The sequence below is a fragment of the Syngnathoides biaculeatus genome, chromosome 5 (genome assembly GCF_019802595.1).
Source record: "Syngnathoides biaculeatus isolate LvHL_M chromosome 5, ASM1980259v1, whole genome shotgun sequence".
Classification (NCBI taxonomy): Eukaryota; Metazoa; Chordata; class Actinopteri; order Syngnathiformes; family Syngnathidae; genus Syngnathoides; species Syngnathoides biaculeatus.
This window is the reverse complement of record NC_084644.1, coordinates 32191369-32212974: the sequence shown is the minus strand read 5'-3', so window position 1 is coordinate 32212974 and position 21606 is coordinate 32191369. Positions and strand designations below refer to the sequence as shown.

Sequence of the window (21606 nt, the reverse complement as noted above, 5' to 3'; positions counted from 1 at the left end):
GGCCGGATTATCTGTCCGTGTACCCAGTTTGGCTGATCTAAGAACGTTATTGATAGGAACCATGAATAAAAGGCCACGAGAACAGAAACTGTTAATATGAGCTACATTCCACTCCGATTGTAACACAGAAGTAAAAAAAAAAAAATTAAAAAAAAATGTATACACAAATGTTCATACAAATAAAGACCTTTTCTCAAACGGAAGCCCAGTACTTTGTAGTTGGGTAAATAAACACCCCGTCCCCTGCTACTATTAAAAGAAATCAAGTGGAAAACCTTGAAACTACTTTGTACAATCTTACACGCGATACCTGTCGCACTTTTGATTCACACATGATACACGTGCGTATTGTACATTGACATCGAAACACAAGCAGCTGCCTGCGGTCCATTCAAAAATAACGTTCAAACCTCGACAGTTTGCTCACATTTGCCACACATTTCTTGGACCGGCTTGCAGGCCTCCTTCTCCTCGGTGCTCAGAAGTACTGCAGTTGGTGTGTCTTCCGAGTTGGAGCCTGAGCAACAATAAACAGGGAAGCTAGGCTATAATTGCGTTTAAAAATGACACAAGATTATCCTAATAATTGAACGCTTACAGTTCTTAGGTCTGATCCATTGTCGAAAGGCCATGACAAGCAAGGCGACAACGACTGCTATGACTGCACACACGGGGAGAATCTCCACCAAGTTGTGCTTTGCATCTGTAGGGGAAACAATCAGGTCACACAACGGCAAAACGGCCAAAAGCGACTCAAGTGGAATCGGCGCCCAAAAAAATGACACGTGTTCACTCTTTGCCGCTAACAAATTGATTTAGTACCTCAACGTAAAAACTGACTTTGGACAAGGTAAAAACTGAATTTAGACACAAAAATCCCAACGGTAACGGTAAAACGGTAACATCAAGATGTGTCCTGAGGCAAGACCCCTCACGCCACATGTTGAGACGTCGGACGAAAGACACACATAATAATGGAGTCATACCGGCTCTGACGTCGTCCGGGTCAACAAGGTCCGCGCCGGGTTTTGGGCAACCATGACACTCTGGTGACAAATTGGCTACGGGAACAAGAGTAGGGTGGAAACAAAATACTGATGGAGTGCTGCTATTGCAATAACCCCAGTGAAAGGGGACAGATCTCAGAGGGCTATTATGATTGAGAAACCATTAAAAATCATCAAGGTAATGGATTTTTCAACTATTGTTCACAAAAATGCTTGTAATAACTTAATGTTATCATTTATGGTATATGACAATTTAAAATTTTGGTTCAGATTTTCACAATGTATCACAGCAGTTGACACACGAGATTTGCCTTTGCGGGCCACATAAAATCATGCGGCGGGCCGGATCCGGCCCCCGAGCCTCGAGTTTGACACTTGTGGGTTAGCACATCTGCTTAAATCTTCACTTATGCTTCCCCGTCTGTCAGTTTTAAAAATCAAGTAGTGGCCCGTGAGTGCAAATGTATACCCAACGGTGTAAGTACCAGACCCTCTCAGAATTGATGCGTTTCCTATTCTTGCTCTCACGAGGAGAAAAAAAAAATGGTTCTGTTACTACGAAGTTAAACTGTGATGTTTTTTTTTTTTTTTTTTTTTAAAGAAAATCATTGACTCTGGGCTCTTTATCACACTGCAATATGATTTAGACAATTTGTAACTTTGGCGCTACGTAGACGTTACTTTAATGCTGTCATCATGTGTTGTTTACCTAATACCGATCGAGGGTGGGGCTTTGTATGCCTCTTCCAATTCTATTATTTCACCCAGGTTGTCATAGTGTAAAGGTGTGTCCCGTTTTGGCTCAGCATCAATCACGCCGAATGAACGCTGCTTTTCCTACACTTTCGCGAGGAGGCGGGTTCACAGCATACTAGCAGTACTGCTGTGATGACAAAAACAAAAACATCACCGGGTGGTACTGCTTCTTACGAGTGAGCAGACTTACAAGTTTTTGGAGATGCGAGCTGATTTTTTTATTTCTCGAGTTGTCAGCAAAAATTTGGGTTACACGCATTAGATGGTGACAGTGAACTTCACATCAAACTGCAGTTTTAATAGATAGTGAGCATTTCTTAAAAAAAAAAAAAAAAAGATTGCAAGTTCCCAGTGGACCATCAGATGACAAGCTCAATGCATGCCACATGAAACCGGTGTGACGGTCTGAGCGCTCCCCCGTGCTGAAAAGTCTCCCTGTGATGAATGCGCATGCGTTATTAACAGGGGAACTCTGGGTACGTAGCAGACGCTTACTGGGACCCCCCCCCCCCCCGGTCTCATAGTTCCCCTTCTTCTTCTACATAGAGGGAGCTAACATATGTTATAACCTAACCCTAACCTAACCTTAAAACAAAAGTTGATGAAAAAGATATACACATATATCATTCAGACCATCACTGGCACCTCACCTGCAATATTTATTAGCGTCGGACGGAGGTTGTGTTTGCGTGGATGTATTGGGGTACCTGTGGTGCTGGACTTGACCGTTCCTGGTACCCGTAAACACTCCGTGCATGCCTCATCCGTGCATTTGTAGCCTGCTTCGCATCTGCACACAGCGTTTCGAGAGGTATGGCACGTGGACTCGTACTCCATATTGGCTGAAGGTCAAAAGCCATCATTAAGATTAATTTATTCATTTATGTTGATTATTATAGAAGCGCAGTGCCATGACGCCTTTGAATGGAGAATACTTAACTTGCTCTGTACTATGGCTTCGAGGTTTGTATAATATATTATTTATATTTTATATAAATGTATATATATATATATATACGATGACAAAAAGTAAACAGTCATGTTCTTTTGGTAATGTGAATTGTTGTTTTTGCACCCATTGCAGCCCAAATCAACCTTTTATTTAATCCAACCATCCATTTTCTTTGCCGCTTATCCTCACAAGGGTCGCGGGGAGTGCTGGAGCCTATCCCAGCTGTCAACAGGCCAGAGGTGCGGTACACCCTGAACTGGTTGCTAGTCAATCGCAGGGTGAATAGAGACAAACAGTCGCACTCACAATCACACCTAGGAGCAATTTAGAGCATCCAATTAATGTTGCCTGTTTTTGGGACGTGGGAGGAAACCGGTGTGCCCGGAGAAAACCCATGCAGGGACAGGGAGAACATGCAAACTCCATACCGCCGCTGCCGGGATGGAATCTGGGTCCTTAGAACTGTGAGGCCAACGCTTTACCAGCTGACCCACCATGCCACCCCCTTTTTATTACATCAAACCATAAAAAGCTTTCCTGCATGATCTTAGAAGACGTGATGAAGTACCCAAACAAAACCCACCCAATCACAGTGAGAACACGCTAACTCCTCTCCTAAAGGCCCGAGCTGAGATTCTTACCAAGAAACGCGAGCCGCTACACCACCGTGCCAGCAACAACACAAGTACAACGCAACAATCTGCTGCAATTTTCCACATACTTCAAGAATCCTGCGGAAAGACTCGGAATACCGCGACATCTTTCAACACTAAACTCGCTTTTGATTCAAGACTTGAAAGAATTCAACTTGTAGACAACCGTTATGTAGTCAAATAAATGAAATGTTCACTCACATTTGTCACACATTCTGCAAACATCGCAGGTCATCTGCACGTTGTAGGAGTCGGTGTAGCGGTCACCTGTGCAAAGTCCACACTCGATGTCGCAAGCGGTTGGCGAACGGCGGATCATATGTTGGCCTGCGGCACGCAAAGAGATTGTTACCGCGCGCTGCACCAAAGCTGCTGCGCCCACGTAGACCGTGCGGAGGCCGTCTTACCCGGCGGGCACTTGTCGCAGCAACTGTGCGGGGCCTTTACGGGCCACGCGTATTGCCTATCCTTGCACTGCATTGACAGCACGGAGGGGGCCAAAAACCACAGGCTGCAAAGGGAGGTTAAAACAAGATATGTGTGCATCTGCGGGGGAAAAACAGGTGTAGGTGGAGGGGAGATGATGTAAGTTGTTTATAGTCATACTTTACTCATGATGGATAACTGACTGTCAGAGGTGGGGGACACGGGTGACATGACTCAACTCGAGTCAGACTTAAGTTGGCTAAAACGTAGGACAACTCGACTGGAATTACATGACCCGACACTTCTTGCCCGGCAAATCACAGCACGCCCTAATGCGGAAAAACAACTTCACGAAGTGACTGCAGTGGCACCTTGAGAAACAAGTTCAATTACTTCTTTAACCGCACACAAAATTCAAAACACCCTTTTCTAAATTTATCATTTGCCATTGAAGTGAAGGGAAATGCACCGTGACACAGTTGATATTTGTTAGCTTGCCTGTGCTGTTTTGCATTGTTTGTTAGCATTAAGCTAAACTAACTTTGTTAACGCAAGGCCATCTGGTATCTGGTCGTTTTTATGCATTCTCTTTGTTTGCTGTTTAGTTTGACAGCAAGCTTAAACTGGGAGTGGCAGCTATCCATCCACTTTACTACCCCCTTATCCTCACAAGAGTCACTGAAGTGTTGGAGCGAGAATAATCTTTTTTAAAGAATGCTTCCCGATATGCCAAACTGCAGTTTGTTGCAAAGTGAGCTGACTTCACTGGCTCTTGTCTTGTCTGTTTGTCTGTCTGTCTCTCGTTTCCATCCAATACCATCTGGTTGAGGCAGAGAGAGCCACCCCACACCAAGACTCGGGTCAGTCCGAGGTTTCCTCCTTAAAAGAAGTTTTTTTCTTGCATAAGTCGCCTAGTGCTTATTCTTGTGGCGTTGAGTTGGTTTAACTTCTGGTGTGAAAAGATCTATAACATTACAATTCAACTGAATACTGTACATGAAGCTTTGCTGTTCCCTTACTCGCTCAAAATACAGTTGCATATATTAATTGGAGTAACTGGAGTCGTAATACACAGAAACGAGCCAACACTGTCGCCATATTTTCACGCATTAGGTTATTTTACCGTATTTATCCAAGAGTGAAGAGTGTCATACTCACCGTTGATGAGGAGACAATGAATGCAACCAGAGACCCCTGTCAAAAACTGTCAGAATGAGCAGGGTCCCAGAAGTGTGTGGCATGGACTGACTTTAAATGTCAAAGCTGACTCATTGTGAAAACCCAGAATTAGGCTGCCGTCTTTCGAGTCTCAAGACAGCAAACCCCCTTCCTCTCTGCAACGACCCTCGCAGCCATCGCTCTCCATTTGTCCAAATGTGTTCCTCACCCAGGAAGACACTTCTTCTGATTGATGGCTCCGGGGCCCGCTAACACATCGGACCCTTGTCAGTCGTGTGAAGGCTATCGCAAAAACAGAAAAGTTTAAAAATGCAGAACTCAGTCATGTTTTCAATTCCAAATAAGTGTGACGTAATCTTCCACTTGTGAGCAAAAAGCTGTTACTGAAAGGTCACTTAAGAAACTGACGAGACTGGAATGTGTTGATAAAAATAAACGAGGAGAGCAACCCTAGAACCTACTGCATGAACCGTGAACGAGGCTCATCCGTGTTCTGTGGCTGCTTTTCGTTTTTTAATCTGGCACTGGGTGTCTTAAATCCGCAAGTCACATTTGCAATCTCAAGCGTATCGAGGAATTTTACAGCGAAATGTAGTGCTCACATTCAGAAAGCTTGGTCAGGTCTCCTCCAGTAGCACAATGACCCAAAACACACAGAACACCCGAAGTGGCCTGCGATGAGCCCTGATGGAAATCCGATGCAACATCACGAGCAGTTCTTGATTTTCATGAATAAATTCATGTTTAGAAAAGAACTCCTCTCAGCGTCTTTGCATTGTCTTTCAGTTGATGACGGGTTTGAAAGTCCAAAAGTGAGCAGAACACAAAGCTTGATTGACTTAGGTCAGCAAATGGAGCTCAGGGTCCAAAAATGACCACAGTGAAGCAACTTTTCGCTGTGAGGGTGACAAGAAATCAAATACGTAGCTACTGAGCACCAATTACGGCATTTAAGTTTATATCCTATTCTTGGGTGAGTTCGTTTCTGTGCCATTGTAAATGTTTTGGGCTACCTGCAGAAGTGTCGCTTTAAAAACGCCATCATGACCCCACATTACGATAATCCCACTCAGTAAAGCACAGACCAAAGTGCGTCCTACCAGTTTGTCTGATAGCATTTACTTTGCGGTTCGTAGGAGATGAACAAATGTGCCGGTGCCACTCAGGTTCCAAGAAAGTGTCTCAGCAAAATGAGATTAGTCTCATCACAAAGTGAAATTGTTTTTTTTTTTTTTTTTTAATAGATAAACTGTAGTTGCACTTCTCCGTTTGGGAGTCCAGCCTGGACGCCACGGCGAGCTATTGCACGCGTCATTTGCTTTAAAAGTTAGCATTCATTTCACTGCGAGGCAGAAATTGTGATGCGGCGCTTGTACTGCTCGTGCGCAATCACGTTAGTGCTGCTGTCGACCGCAGCTCAGGCCCAGACTCTCACCGGCAGACTTAATGTGCCAGCCCACCAATACCCGCCTCTTAAAGGAGCATGCATGTACAGAGACACTAAAATATATACAATATTTTACAAATGTTTTATGACTACAATATCTATGTTCAAATTTTAAGAATGTTTTTTTTTAAGTGTTAAAAAGTCTCATTTATTCATTTCAAATGTGTCTAAAAGTCTGGGAGGCATAAAACTATCCATCCATTCATCCATCCATCCATTTTCTTTGCCGCTTATCCTCACGAGGGTCGCGGGGATTGGTGGAGCCTATCCCAGCTGTCAAGGAGGCAGGGTGCACCCTGAACTGGTTGCCAGCCAATCGCAGGGCACATACAGACGAACAACCATTCTCAACAACTCACATTCACAACCTATGGACAATTTAGAGTCTCCAATTAATGTTGCATGTTTTTGGGATGTGGGAGGAAACCAGAGTGCCCGGAGAAAACCCATGCAGGCACGGGGAGAACATGAAAACTCCACACAGGCAGGGCCGGGATCAAACCCGGGTTCCTCAGAACTGTGAGGCCACCGTGCCGCCCACGTAAAACTATAAAATCTTTTCTTACGAGGTCTCTCGACCACATACCACATCTTTTGACATAATGCGTCCTCCTCTGCATTAAAAAGGGAATTCCGTGATAGAGTGATAGTTTCATCCACCCATCCATTTTCTGAGTCGCTCATCCTCACAGGGGTCGTGCTGGACCCAAACCTAGCTCTCATCGGGCAGGAGGCGGGGAAACCCCCTGATTGGTTGCAGTAGTTTCATCCGATGATAAAGCAAAACTGCAGACATCGTGAGTTGTAAGTTGTAAGAGCACTTGCGGTTGCTAAGAGACAATCATCAGACGTCATTTGGCCAGCACGACTTCACTGGTTCTGATAAGAGTGTGTGAGTGAAAAATAAAACCCAAAGGAGACCTTTTGTGTGTTTGTTTGTCTTTGTTAATGACTTTTTAGTACGTTGTGCCGACTGCTTGCGAGCACAGCGCCACTTACTTGGACTAGTTTCCGTAAAAAGGGGGCCATGACACAAGCAATGCGAAACAGGAAGTGTCGAACAGAGAGCTGACGTGATGACTCAACACAATGATGGCGCATTCACTTGACTGTACTTGCCGCCAGGCTTGTCACGTGCAAAACTCGACTCACACGGACACGTTGGAGCCGAGGCTGAGATCGATAAAGGGCGTGAACGCGTTCACTTCTCAATAGTCGCCAACTGAACTTGTGACTTCAATGCAGCGGTCTCAAACTCATTTTTGTCACGGGCCACGTTGTAGTTGCGATTTCACTCAGAGGTCCTTTATGACTGTGAAACCATAGAAATGGTTAAACACCTCATGTTGTTGCATACACAGAACAAATAATGTAGATGAATAATGAATTCTGAAATCAGAAGTCAAGGATTCAGTTACTTTAAAAACAAAAAAAAGGGCGTTTAGTAATTAAAAAATCTGCTTGCAATAGTTTAATATCACTTATTAAATATGACAATTTTTTTAAATTCTGGTACAGATTTTAGCAAGAATCACAGGAGGTGATGCACAATTTGCTTCCGCTGTGATGATGTGGCGGCCATATGTGTGCTTGCATGTGCAGTAAACATCCACCGAGGAGGACAACAAGAACCTTGAAGAAAGTTGGTGGCGCTCCGGTGTCACAACAATGCCGCCCAGTTTTGATTGAAATTTGTAGTATTGTGGGAAGTAGTTTGCAGTAGTATTGATCAGCATGGGGACTACAAAAAATGGATGAGTGGACTGAAATCTTGGGTAAAAGTACTGTCATTCAATCATTTTCAGCACTTTTTGTATTTCATTTGATATTATCCATCCATCCATTTTCTTAGCCGCTTATCCTCACAAGGGTCGCAGGGTGTGCCGGAGCCTATCCCAGGTTTCAACGGCCAGGAGGCAGGGTACACCCTGAACTGGTTGCCAGCCAATCGCAGGGCTCATCGAGACAAACCGTCGCAACCAAAATCACACCTTGGGGCAATTTAGTGTCCAATTAATGTTGCGTGTTTTTGGGACGTGGGAGGAAACCCACGCAAGCACGGGGAGAACATGGAAAGTCCACACAGGCGGGTCCGGTATTGAACCCGGGACCTCAGAACTGTGAGGCCAACACTTTACCAGCTGAGACCCCATGCGGCCTCATTTGATATTATTATATATTTTTAATTCTTAAATAGCGGCGCAGTGGCCTCGCAGTTTTGAGGGCCGGGGTTCAAATCCCCGTGTCACCTTGACTTGATTATTACTTTTCTTTTGTATCTTTTCCAAAAGGGACGCCACGGCTCTGTCGAAAGATTTTCATGTTCGATGAAACCAAGGTGGATCGTTGTGACTGTAGTTTCAAAAGAAGGTACGTTTACCACAAACACTCGTCACCACGCTCATCCCTAAAACAACACCCATACCTGTATTCAAGCATGACGGTGGCAGAATTAAGCTCCCGCCTCCTTCCCACCAAAAAGTGAGGAAAAGCGAACTAGAACAGCTGATATGTATTTTCTTTTTTTTTTTTTTTTTATTTGTCCATAGCACCCCGTGTTTTCGTCGCGTAGTTGGCTTGTTTCGATAGGGTTAAATTGCCCGTCAAAGAGTTCCTTGAAATGATCCTGTGAGTCAACCGTTTCCCGTTTGAGACCGCCTCCTTCGTCTCTTGCCAGCCGGCTCAGTGGTTTCGTTGTGTTGTCAGTTTTTGCCCATGTCCCGCAAAATAGCCGCTGCTCGCGAATCCTCGTCGCCCGGGATCGGTTCGGATCGGAAAGCGGCCGCTCATCGCGCTCCCCCACAGGTCAGAGACTCGCCGCCGGGCGCGGAAGCTCAGAGCGCGTCAAGCGGGGTACGCGACGCCAATGCCGGGCGCTCAGGTCAGACATCTGACGCTAACGTCAACTAAACTGTGAAATATGCAGCCCGCGGTCGGCTTCGTTAGCGTCAACGTGCGATTTCCGAGTTTTATTACTCATTCTGAGATAAGTTCAAAGTTACGCCTGGTTCAGATTCGTGCGCTTTTTTACGCGTATTGCGACACTATCTTGCCTCTGAGAGGCACTTTAACCCTTCCGTTGTCGAGTTGATCTTTTACCAAGTGGATATATTACTGTATTAAAGATATTGCAATGTGTGCTGTCTTGTTCGCGTGATTCATGTACCCATTGGGCGCCTGTTATACCTGTCAAATAAGAGAGGAAAGTGTGGAAATTATGTAACTGGCACCTTGAAACAAAAACAACAACAAAACTGTTTATGATTCACTCCTGAAATTTTAATTTGCCAAATTGTAAATAAACTGAAACAACACCGATGCATGAAACAACATCATGCACAAGACAGAACAAAAAAAATAAATAAATAAAAATATGGAACGCATTGAAGTAAAAAAATATTGGGATACTTCAAAATAAGAGTCAGGGTGGTAAGAACTGTACACCGACATTCAGAGTGGTCTCCAAAGTTGATTCCAAGCAAACGTTCCATTGCAAATACGGCACTATTTCATTCATCTGTTTGCTGAGCCGCTTATCCTCATGAGGGTACGTTGGAGCCTATCCGACCTTTCTTCAGGCAGAGAGCCACGGCGCACCTTGGCTGCTCCCCAGCCAATCGCAGCGCATAAATATTTATTCAATTAATGGATTCCTATGACTTCTTCGGTAGACGATATGGTTATGTACTTTAACAAGGGTACAATGACCTGTTGAATGACCTTTTTTTTTTATTGTTCAAAAACTATGCAAATCTTTTCAAAATGCAACATTTTCCAGGCAAAAATAATTGGGCAGCTGCCAAGAGAAATGTTCTCCGAGTATGTGGTGTGACGTGAATTTTGAACAAGCTGAACCAGTTTCCTCTTTACTTGACGTAATTAGTACATTGCTTTGGTTTTGCACTCAGTTCACACTTTTGTTTTTAAAATACCATTCAAAACCTAAAGGCGTTGAGTCAATGAACTGTAATTTAGTCTTTAATTCTTCAATTAATCATTTTAGGGCATTTTAAATTTTGATGCAACGAGACGACAAATTGGGGTGTTCTGAACTCCTGTTGCCAGTCGTGGAGTAGTCTGCAAGGATGTACCTCCACTTGACTTCTTTTGATCAGAAACTAGTTGAGTCGTAAACAAAAGCGCTTCGATTGTGCGCCACAAGAATCTATTAATCAATAATCAGATCCGCACAATCGACAATTCTTAAGGGACTACATCATTTTTTAAAAAATTCTTTATTTTTAAGCACAGGATCATTGGCATACTTTGACTATTTTTTTTTTACATCTTCAAAGGCAATTCTGTAACAAGGCTGTGGGAAGTTGAGCTAGATGCACGCAGCATTGAAACGGAAGTTTGGAACATTCCGAAAAATTATTATTATTATTTTTTTTATTGACAATGACATCGCTTTTGCAGGAGCCCCCTTCTGATGGACTGAGCTAACGTGCGGGATGGTCAAGGCGGGCAGCAGGCACAGCGAGATGGCCGCGCACGCCGCCCTGCTGCTGCTAGCGGTGAGTCGGTCAGTTGGTCGCACCGAGGAGATGGAGCGCAACAGAAGTTGGTCTCACTAACTCTAAGTCTGCACCGCTTCTGATCCTTGGTAACACGCAGTCCCCGTTTTGACGCGGGTTAACGCGTTACTCCGGTCAGACAAATGATATGATTAGTTACTCTGTTAAACCAGTTAGTTACTGCAGAGTCAGCAGGGACTAAAAAAAAAAAAAAAGTTAAGACCGGATGCTCAAAATTGGTGCTGCTACCAAACCCGCGTCCAAAATAGAAGCATATACAGTGCAGCACTCTTCTGCAAAGGCGAAATAATCATTTTTTTTCCTTGTATTGTTGTATTTTCCATGGTGGTTCAGCTGGTAAAGCGTAGTCCTCACAGTTCTGAGGACCCAGGTTCGATCCAGGCCCCGCCTGTGTGGAGTTTGCATGTTCTCCCCGTGCCTGCCTGGGTTTTCTCCAGGTGGGCACTCCGGTTTCCTCCCACATCCCAAAAACATGCAACATTAATTGGACACTATAAATTGCCCTTAGGTGTGATTGTGATTGTGGTTGTTTGTCTCTATGTGCCCTGCGTTCGGCCGGCAACCTGCTCAGGGTGTACCCCGCCTCCTGCCCGTTGACAGCTGGGATAGGCTCCGGCACTCCCCGCGACCCTCGTGAGGATAAGCGGCAAAGAAAATTCATGGATGTTGCATTTTCTTGCATGCTGGGAACAGACAGTATATTGCAGTACACATAGACATTACTGTAGATTATCTACCACATACAGTTATATACTGTAAAGTGATGATACTTAAATAAAATGTTGTTTCCACTGCATCACTAGATTTGGCTTCATTTAATGTACCGCTAGTTTGAAGGTACACACTAGTACTGTATTTAGGTTGGTGTTTCACGTTGACATCAATTTGTAACTTATCCGGCATGTATTCGCAATGAAGTATAAGTTTTTGAAGTGTGGCTATCACAGCCACTCAGCAGCTTCTGAAAGTAACCAAAACAGTCACTCTAACTTACTTTAGAAACCAAATGCAGTACTCCGTAATGTCTCTAAGTTCATTTTCAACTCAAGTAGTCAGTCAGGTAACTGAATGTCTTTTTTCCAGGTGACCGTGGCGACCTTGTTCACCACCACGCTGACACTGATTCCCACCCTGGGTGAAAAGACGTGTCCCGATGGCGACTATCTTGTCAACGGCATATGTTGCAACAAGTGCCCACCGGGTAAGTTGACGCGAACTACGCAATCGCACCAGAGACTGTTATTTATTTCCTTTTTGGTGGGGGATCAACTCTTTAAAATTGAACTTGTACTGCAGAATAATGTTATATTATCCTTTTTCTTGCATGAAATCTCTCCTCCAAAAGGGTACCATAAGGAAATATATGGAAACTTTGAGCATTTATTAAATAGCTTTGGTGTCCATCTTAACATCAATTTACCAGTACACTCCTTGCTCTGACTAATAAGACAATTTAACATATAAATAGATTGACAATATCTTACTTGTCACATTTTTTCCACAACTGCATGACATTTCTGCCCTCAAGGAGGACATCGTTGGCATACGACAAGTACGAATAGTGAATCACTAGATACTAACACGTGGGATTTTATCATATCAAAAACTCACTTTAGTACTAGTAGCACTTCTCAACTTGAATGACTTTCCGACTAGCAGGTTTTTCCCACTACTAGTGCCTCTTTTATCCTACTCGTGTGCAACTAAACCTTATGATTAATTGTCGGTGCTGGACTAGTACCATTACTTGCCTCAACTAGTAGATTTGTGTCATGCACTAGTAGGATTTTGGATCACATTAGTAGCCCCAAAATGACACTAAGAGCTTTGAGTCTCGAGTAACATGTAGCTGTCGTAGTGTACTACTACATGGACACTGAAGGCTACTGAATAAATGCTCAAACGGCTCCTCGTAGAACCAAGCGGGCGTGGCTACGGCGACTGGTGTGTGCAACTGCAATACATTGGTCCTATTGTCCAGGTTTCAAGTTGGTGGAAAAATGCGTCGCCGAGGGCATGAGGACCAACTGCACCAAGTGTGGCGCTGACGAGTTCATGGACCATATGAACTACTATCCCAAGTGTATGCGATGCAGGCAGTGCAAATGTAAGGAGACAGTTTAACGCTATATTCATCATCGTTAGAATGAATTTGTTGGAAACATACAAAGATTTATTGCCAAGGGGTTTTTAGTTAGTCTGGTACGGCGTAAAAGTGGGTGGCATATCCGCTTCACGATTCTGAGCTTCAGCGATTGAATGACAAATCTCCTAAAACGTGTTTCCTTCATTTGATTTGTAATCCCATTCAACAATGTCGCATTTGAGAGTTTTCCCTCCATTTCTCTCCCCGCAGCAAGTAAGAACGAAGTGGAAGTATCCAAATGCGAACGGGACCGAAACACCCTCTGCCGCTGTAAGGAAGGCTATTACACATCCACAATCGACACGGAGACGACCGAGTGTCATAAATGTTCCTTGTGCAATTCTGACGAGAGAGAAGTCCAAACATGTAAGTTTTCCCAATCCGTGCATCATCTTCTCTTTCGGTTTTCAATTGGCGACCAAGAATCAAAGCCATGAAAATATGTTCGTATTGAGAATTTTACATTTGATTCAATTCACGCTTGTGTAAATGATTCATTTACTACAAATAATTTATCTTTGTTCATCTATTTACGCCAGCGACATATAATGACACTCAGAACAATGAAATGAAGGTAAAGTACATCATTAACCTGCGTGTCCACATTATGGCGACATTTGTGTTTGGTGGTGTGCCATGAGAGTTTTTAAAAATGTAAAATATGTACCGTACCTTGGCTCAAAGTTTACCTCGCCCTTTCGCAAGTTGCAGAAATCTGTGAGAAACTGACGGGACAGTTTTGTATTTCCCCTTTTTGGGACTCTGTCACTGTTTGAAAAGGAAAGAACGTTGCAGCATTACTCCTTTTGACATGTACTGTAGACTCTTGCTTGCTTTCAATAAAATCCTTATTTGAAGCTAAATAAAGCACTTATTATTAAACATGTGAATCCGGTACTACCCAAAAGGCTTACAAAAGACTGTTTTCGACAACGTGACTACATCCGGGGCACCTGGTCGTGTTGGATGGGTTCACTCTACCGACACGCCGTTCACTCGAATGCTTTTGGAGTTACGCAAATGTTCGTACGACTGTTAAAAGTGATGCATGGTGGCTGAAAAGACTTTGGAAAGTTATCGGTGCTCAGATGTTGTTTCAAGAAGCCGTTACGACAAGAAGTGCGCTTTGATCGACAATATCGACCCATATGCCTTGGAGAAACACAAATGCAGCACACAAATGTGGGCGTCGGTAACCTATCCAGACGTCGTCCACTATCTCCTCTTCTCGACAAGGGCTTATACCACAGACCAACTAAAGAATTACAAAAGTGTGGAGGCCTATTGGCTGGGTTCATGATGCGGCAGTATCCTTTGTAAGCAACCTGTCTCAACACTGCTAAGATTAGTTTACTGTACAATGCAATTTAAATATGTAGAGCATGATTATAGTCAGCGTTGTGATAAATTATGTTGATTATGCCAACGAAAGAGGCGTAGCTTGTTATTTTTGTTTTAATTACCGAGAGGGAGAGCGAGGTTGGACCGGGACAAGTTCCAAGTGGAGGCCGCACCTTTTTTTCCACTTCCACGGATACATTTTTAACTCAAGTCACGAACTCGGTAACTCGTTTTTGCAAACTTATTATAATGAAACAGAAAATACAGATTTTGGAGACATGCATTGCATTCACACACGAGTATTGCGCTTGGCTGCAAGATCGGCTCCGCTAATACGAGACATCCACAGTTGTCACCGTTTGGTTGATAACTACTCCGTTTTCTCGCACTGGTTTTTGATCACAGATGGCAGTCAAAAGAAAGACGCTTTACAATGCACGTTAGAGCAACCGATAAGATAGCAGTGCGCCCCCATTCATACGCCTTTCTGAAATGATTCCTGGTTATATAGGTGTGTTTACACAAATTTGCAAAACCTAGATGGCGCCCGCGTTCCAAATCGGAAGGTGTGTGACGTCAGTCGAAAACAGTCTATAGTCTATAGATGCCGCAGAAGGGCAACTAAGTAAAAGTTCTCCAATGGCTTTGCCATAGTTCCAAGTACCAAGCTGCAGCAAAATAAAGGCCCGTACCGAACCCGGGGGTTCACTGTACTTTTCTAAATATGGTGTTCCATGCACACACAAGTGAGTTGGAAACAGTTGGGTTTCAACCTCGTTTGGCCTTCAAATAATTTGGCTGAAGTGTCAGTCTGCACGTGGTGGTCTTGGCTGACGCTAACGTAGCTTTATTAACGCCCGTGGCCAAATTACATTGGCCTCTTCTTTTTTTTTTTTTTTTAAATTGAGGCCTCCCTGAAGCATATAATAAAAATAGTGAGTTATGTTTTATTTTTTTTTTCATATTTGATTCCCAATTCGAAGTGCTTCTCAACAGTGTGGATCTGGTTGATTGCAGATTTTTCTGAATACAAAAAAAAAACTTGTCTGCAGGTACGGCGGAGAGGAACACAGTGTGCGAATGCAAGGAGGGTTACTACAGAGTGAAGGGGAAGTGTGGGCGTTGCAAGAGGTGAGTGTGTGTGTGTGTGTGTGTGTGTGTGTGTGTGTGTGTGTGTGTGTGTGTGTGTGTGTCCGTCTGTCTCTGTCCATCGCTTCTACACTGAGAGATCAGTACAGGGAAGTGGTTTTGTTGAACTGAAACTCTTTCCATCAGCATCAGGAGGGAAAAAAGAAGCCATTCTTAATATAGCTACTGATATTTTTTACAAGAATCCAGCTCAAGTGTTCACTTGTACTCACTCATTGCCACTACAATCGGTGCTGTACTTCTTTAATTGCCTTACTTTTTAAATATTTGATATAGAGTACATTTCAAGTAGTTTATTGAGAGATTTAAAAAAAAAAACCCTCAATAAATCATTTTTGGAATGCCACTCCCTCTTTGCTAGTTTTTCAAAACAGCTTAGTGGTCTCGGCTGCCTAATGCCTGTCTATTCATTGGCCAAGGGGGCAGTTCTCATTGAGCCCTACGAACTCTGCGTAGCAACAAGTGGCCGGTCTCAGAAAAAACGTTCCCGCATTAATAGGGTAGTTAAAACTATTGTGAATGTGCATAAAAATGATTTGAAAATGGTTTCTAATTATTAATAGATAAAGAAATAAATAAATCGATAAAGATTAGCTTAAGATAGTTTGTAAACATGACACTTTTATCAAGGAGGAAGAAGGACAACCATGTAACCGCGCAGACTATTTAGTATGTTAATATTTGCTATTTGCTATTTTTCTATAAAAATGGTCATCCGGATGTTACTGTAGCTTTAACCCCCATTTCCGTTCCCTCTCCACAGTTGCGGGCCAGGTTGCAAACATCTCTGCAAGTCGCTTTCTTCCCAAAATCCAACAGGTAAAAACACAACCCACCAGAAGATGAGAATTTCATGAAATATGTGTCACGGGTCAGTTTGCAAGTAGGAGCCAGATGCCGAGAGCCAAGCCGATAAATGAGTATTTATTGACCAGGAAGTGAACCAAAGAACTCAGTTGGCAGATTCGGGACTTGTAGAGTTCCAACAAGGACTCAGCCGGCAGAGTGGGAGGCCAAGTTGTTGGCAAGCAGGCGGTTGTAGCGATCAGGGGCAGATGGTAGACTGGAAAAAAAAAAAAGATGCTGAGAAAATTCACAGGAGTTCAAGAAACAAACACAATCAGTGTGGTTAGGTTACAGACATCATGTGGTTTATTGTTAGTTCGAGTACAAGCTGCAGCTGCAGACACCTGCTCGTCACTCCTCCAAAGAACACACACACACACACACACTTCACGGCGCTGGAGCAGCTTCTTTTTTTTTTCCCCCACCACATTCTTTCCTCACCCCGGCTGCGACTACCTCACACCCGTGTCCTCCTCGTCCCGCGTAGATTCCGAGGATGGAAACGGACACCTTGTTCACGTCCTCACAGCGGTGGTGGTTGTGGCCGTAACGTTGTTGATGCTCATCATCTTCTACATGGCCACAAAGCGCTTGGCCAAAAAGACGCTCTTGAAGCCGTCATCCGGAACGCAGGAGGCGTCGCTGGACTCGCAAGGGGTACGCTCGTTAATGAGTGAGAGGTTAACTGCCTGGCTACGCAGCATGTCGCGTCATTAATGCCGTGTAATCTTATCATGTTTGCAGAGCCTGTTTCCGAATGAGGACCTGTCAATAATAGCGTCTTTTGAGGCTCCTGAGAGCGCCACGCTTTTGAACGAGCACTCCAAGCTTCCCGACTGTGTCCCGCTGGAGATCAAGAGTGAGTCTCTTTGGACAATATTGCCCACAATAGACAAACAAAACCGGATTTGAATTTTAGGGATGCTCAGCCCTCAATCAAAATATCAACCATACAGGATCTTACAATTAGTAAGGGGGAAAAAAACAGCAACAACAAAGTTTATCCTCAGGTTCTCTCACCTAATGCGTAACTCGAAATGTGTACCAAGTGCGTCAGAAAAGTTCCACTGCCGCATTTAACACATTCTTAGATGACTGCGTGAACTATTTCATTGCACCCCGAAACCTTGTCATTATCGAGTGGAATTTTCAGTAAAAGGCAATTCAGTATTCCTTTTAAAATTATGTCAGACATAACACACCTGAGAGCCAATTTCTGATCTCAAGTGACAAAGATGGCTGCTAGCTATTGGCTATTTGCATAGACAGTAGTTGAAAGTGTTAATTAGTCATCTCATAACGCTATCAGACTTCAGCATACAGTGAAACGCCGAGACCATATATGAAAACATACCAAGCGCATTCAACACATTTAGACTCACGAAAGCACACTTTTTGAAGTATCCTTAGCACGTTCTCACTTGTTTCTCCAAAAAGGACGCAAAGCGGGCTTGCTTTATAAGCTCTTTGTCACCTGCAGTTGAAGAAAACTAAGTATTGTATACTCTCCATTCTCTAGTTTTGTACCAAAGCTGTGTCTAGTGTAGGAATATTGCTCTGGTGCTATCTTTTAGCCTTTTGTAGCCAAGGAACTATGTTGAAGTAGGAGGAGGAGTGCCATTTAGTCATTCTATGCCCTTCGCTGGCAATTGCAAACTTTTGTTTCTCTGAATTGGTTTTACTGTGTGAGAGAGAGAGGAACTGATAGTGGTCTGACAATCGACGACCCCTTAAACCATCATTGTGGTCTTCTATCCCCAGCTCACGACCTCATCTACACTCTGCTTGACCAAGTTCCAGTGCAGCAGGTCAAGCAACTTGTGCGTTCCCTCGGCGTGACCGAGACGGTCATCGAACGGGCCGAGCTAGACCACCGTGCCAGCAAGGAGGCCCACTACCAGATGCTCAAAGCGTGGGCGGAGATGGGCTGCCAGGTCGGCGGCGGCGGCGGCGGTCGAGGCGGGATTCTCCACTCATTATTGCTACGGGACCTTTTGCTCAAACTTAGACTGATGCACCTTGGGGGGGTGGCCGAGGAGTTGGAGACAAAGTACAACATTCACTAACTTGCCGATGTATGCCAAGAAGGCCAACAACAAGAAAGAAAAGGGGAAAAAAAGACTGCCGCACCTGAATCTGAGTATTGTTCTCTATATGGACCTCAAGGAGACCCTGGGAGCTTTCCAAAGTGGACAGAGTCCTTGGACGTGGACCAAAACGGCTTTTGTGGCCAACAACAATGATCTCTGAACCTCTCATCCTGACTTTTAACTACTGAGCGCTCAAAGGGTTGGAGACGCTTGCAGGATTAACGTCGACTACGCGGCCGCCGCCAAGATGGCGCCCGCTGAACGGGGAAACAGCGACCCAGGATCGGTAGAAAGAAGTCATAGGGAACGAGCCATCAATGGTAAAAAGATGACAATCCAGTCACAATCAGGGTTGGAAACGCATACTTCATGAGTGCTCTAGGTCCGAATTTCCCAACCTTTATTGAGCCAAGGAACACGGGTTTTTCATGAGAAATATCTCACACCACCAAACAAAAAGTGTACATAAAAAGTCCTGAAATCATAATGACTTTGTCTCAATTATACTGACAAATTTACTTATTCTGAAATTTTGACCTTTCATTACAATGTGCATAGAGAAATGAGCGAAGAAAGATTATTTATCGGAAGTAAATTAATGATTTGCCATCCACTTAAGTGAAATAGGATAATTGTGGTTGGGAAATCATGCGAAATCCAAATTTTGGAGCTTTTTATGGTTGGCAAGTAATTGAATTTTGATTCAGAAAGGTACAATTTGTTTCTCACTAAATGAAGAATGTTTTTTTGTTTTTTTTTTTATGTAACTTTGCCAGTCAACTCATAAGAAAATCATCACATATGACAGCACATTTCCAACCTTTTTTTTTTCTTTTTTTTTAGGTGGAGTTTATATTTTGTTTTAGCTAATGAAACAAAATGCAGTTGCAATAATTGTGTTTTTGGTCAGCCACTGCTCCATGTCAGGAATGAAGCTTCCAAAGCGAGAACACTAGAACTATCTACTGTATTTGTTAAACCAAGTCGCTGGAGTGCAGAGTCAAATCCAAAACCAACAAACGGGGCCCCCCGAATCCTGCCAAGGCGTGCTGGAGTCAAAGGTCGGATCGGCGCTATTCTGGAAGTACTCGTTGTTCCAGTCGTTCCACATTCCTAAGCTCACCGTTTCTTCAAGACGCATCTCACTGGACGTATTTATTATTTGTACAGAGTTACAACGGTTTCTTCAGTATGTTGTGCTACTTTGGTACCGTATTTTCCGCACTATAAGGCGCACCGCATTATAAGATGCACCTTCCATGAATGGCCTACATTAAAACGTTTTTCATATATAAGGCGCACCGTATTATAAGGCACATAGAATAGACGTGACAGTAGAGGCTGGGGTTACGTTATGCGTCCATTAGATGGCGCTGCACTAAAGGCTCAATATTTACCCATATATAAGGCGCACCTAATTATAGGGCGCACCATCGGCTTTTGTGAAAATGAAAGGCTTTTAGTTGCGCCTTGTAGTGCGTAAAATACGGTATTTTTTTGGGAAAGCTGTTTCTTCTCATCTAATGTTGGACTAATTCCATTGTACAGCATGCACGTACCCTACATGTGTACTACAGTGAGGGTATTTCGAAACTGTGTGCCCACTGTAGACACTGCCATCTTTGTTTCTATTTTGGCAGAGGGGAATGAGACACTGCTCATAAAACATTAGCAATATTTTGGGCTTTTAGGGGAAATTTTGGGATTAAATGAAAATGCACAATAACCGTGACACGGTAGCTTCATTTGACCTTCTCTAAACCTTTTATACACATTTCAGTACTTTTTGCTCCATTTGCTTGTCTTTAACCAAAATGTGAATGCCAAAATTCACCATTCAGGTGTTTTTATTTCCAATTCTATCCTTTTCTTTGCCTTTCGGTGGCTCTTCCGGTCTTGGAAATTGAACAGTTTAGCCATGGTCCAATGAAGCTCACCTAGAGAGCTTGCGGTGCATATTCGGTCCATCCAGAAATTTCATCCAAAAGCTGAAATATCCCTTTTTCTGTGAGTAGTGTAATTTTGGCAAGGTTCATCGGTCCCCCTCACTCCCCATGACACCTGAACCGCTTCCCACCTCCCCTACAGCATTCCTCAGTTCTCCAAACAGCACACATTATTCATCAACGTTAGGGAAGGGCTACGCCTTGTCTCAACTCATCTCACCAGTCATTCAACCTCCGCTTCGTGGTGAGCTGCGCCAAGTTTATTACTCATACACCTTGTGCATTATATTTATGGTCGTTGCGAAACCTGCGCCAGTGTGTGAAGGGCGCTGAACAACAGCTGCGCTGTTTGCTCGTTTGAATAAAAGGTCAACTGAATTCTTCTCTGTGTCATGATTTTTTTTTTTTTGGGGGGGGGGGGCTGTTAAAAGTGACAATTGATGGCTTCATAAAAGTGAGATACACTTTTATGTTGCAGGGATGCGACCTGTCAACATACCCATGTGAAGCCTTGTCGTGGGTGTGTGGAGGTCACTGGTTGGCATCAAAATTCCAACCGACAGCTATCAACTTAGTTGAATTCATTCTAGGCTGCTCGGGGGAAAAAAATGTAATTTCACTCATATATGTGAAAATAGAGGTTAACAATAAAAGCAAACGAACAAAACAAAGGCATGATTGGAAAGTGATTGGGGTTGCCATATGTGTGTGACTATGTGCGTGCGTGCGTGTGTGTGGCCGCGTGTGCGTGTAAAGTAAAACTCCTCACTTGTAATGACTGGAGAAAGAGGTGACGTTTCCACAGCAATACTTCCATCTAGAGGCGTTTGGCAGTATTGCAGGAATCAAGCGTGTTGAGCAATAGTCATTTTAATCCATTCATCCATCCATCCATTTTCTTAGCCGCTTATCCTCACAAGGGTCACGGGAGTACTGGAGCCTATCCCATCTGTCAACGGGCAGGAGGCTGGGTACACCTGAACGTCTTTCCAGCCAATCACAGGGCACATAGAGATAGACAACAGCCGCACGAACAATCACACCTCGGGGCAATTTAGAGTGTCCAATTAATGTTGCATGTTTTTTGAATGGGGGGGGGAACGGAATGCCCGGAGAAAACCCACGCAGGC

The 21606-nt window shown here is 43.8% G+C and overlaps 1 protein-coding gene across 2 annotated transcripts; it reads left to right on the top strand.

The window, feature by feature from the left end:
• The first annotated feature begins 8959 nt into the window (after positions 1 to 8959).
• On the top strand, positions 8960 to 20845 carry tnfrsf1a (tumor necrosis factor receptor superfamily, member 1a). 2 transcript variants are annotated; one of them, XM_061819803.1, is made up of 10 exons: positions 8960 to 9225; positions 10840 to 10937; positions 12042 to 12159; positions 12940 to 13065; positions 13315 to 13470; positions 15498 to 15576; positions 16358 to 16413; positions 16928 to 17097; positions 17185 to 17299; positions 18202 to 20845. In XM_061819803.1, exons 2-10 carry the CDS (start codon positions 10875 to 10877, stop codon positions 18504 to 18506), a joined length of 1188 nt encoding a protein of 395 aa, XP_061675787.1. In that variant the 5' UTR covers positions 8960 to 9225; positions 10840 to 10874; the 3' UTR covers positions 18507 to 20845. The 2 variants fall into 2 exon arrangements, with proteins under 2 accessions (XP_061675787.1, XP_061675788.1); XM_061819804.1 differs by having other exon boundaries at positions 8960 to 9301.
• Positions 20846 to 21606: the final 761 nt, after the last annotated feature.

Coding starts and splice junctions, on each gene's coding strand:
- tnfrsf1a (XM_061819803.1), top strand. CDS start 10,875: ATGGTCAAGGCGGGCAGCAGGCACAGCGAGATGGCCGCGCACGCCGCC. Junction 13,471..15,497: donor CGAGAGAGAAGTCCAAACAT/GTAAGTTTTCCC, acceptor ACTTGTCTGCAG/GTACGGCGGAGAGGAACACA. Junction 16,414..16,927: donor TTCTTCCCAAAATCCAACAG/GTAAAAACACAA, acceptor CGTCCCGCGTAG/ATTCCGAGGATGGAAACGGA.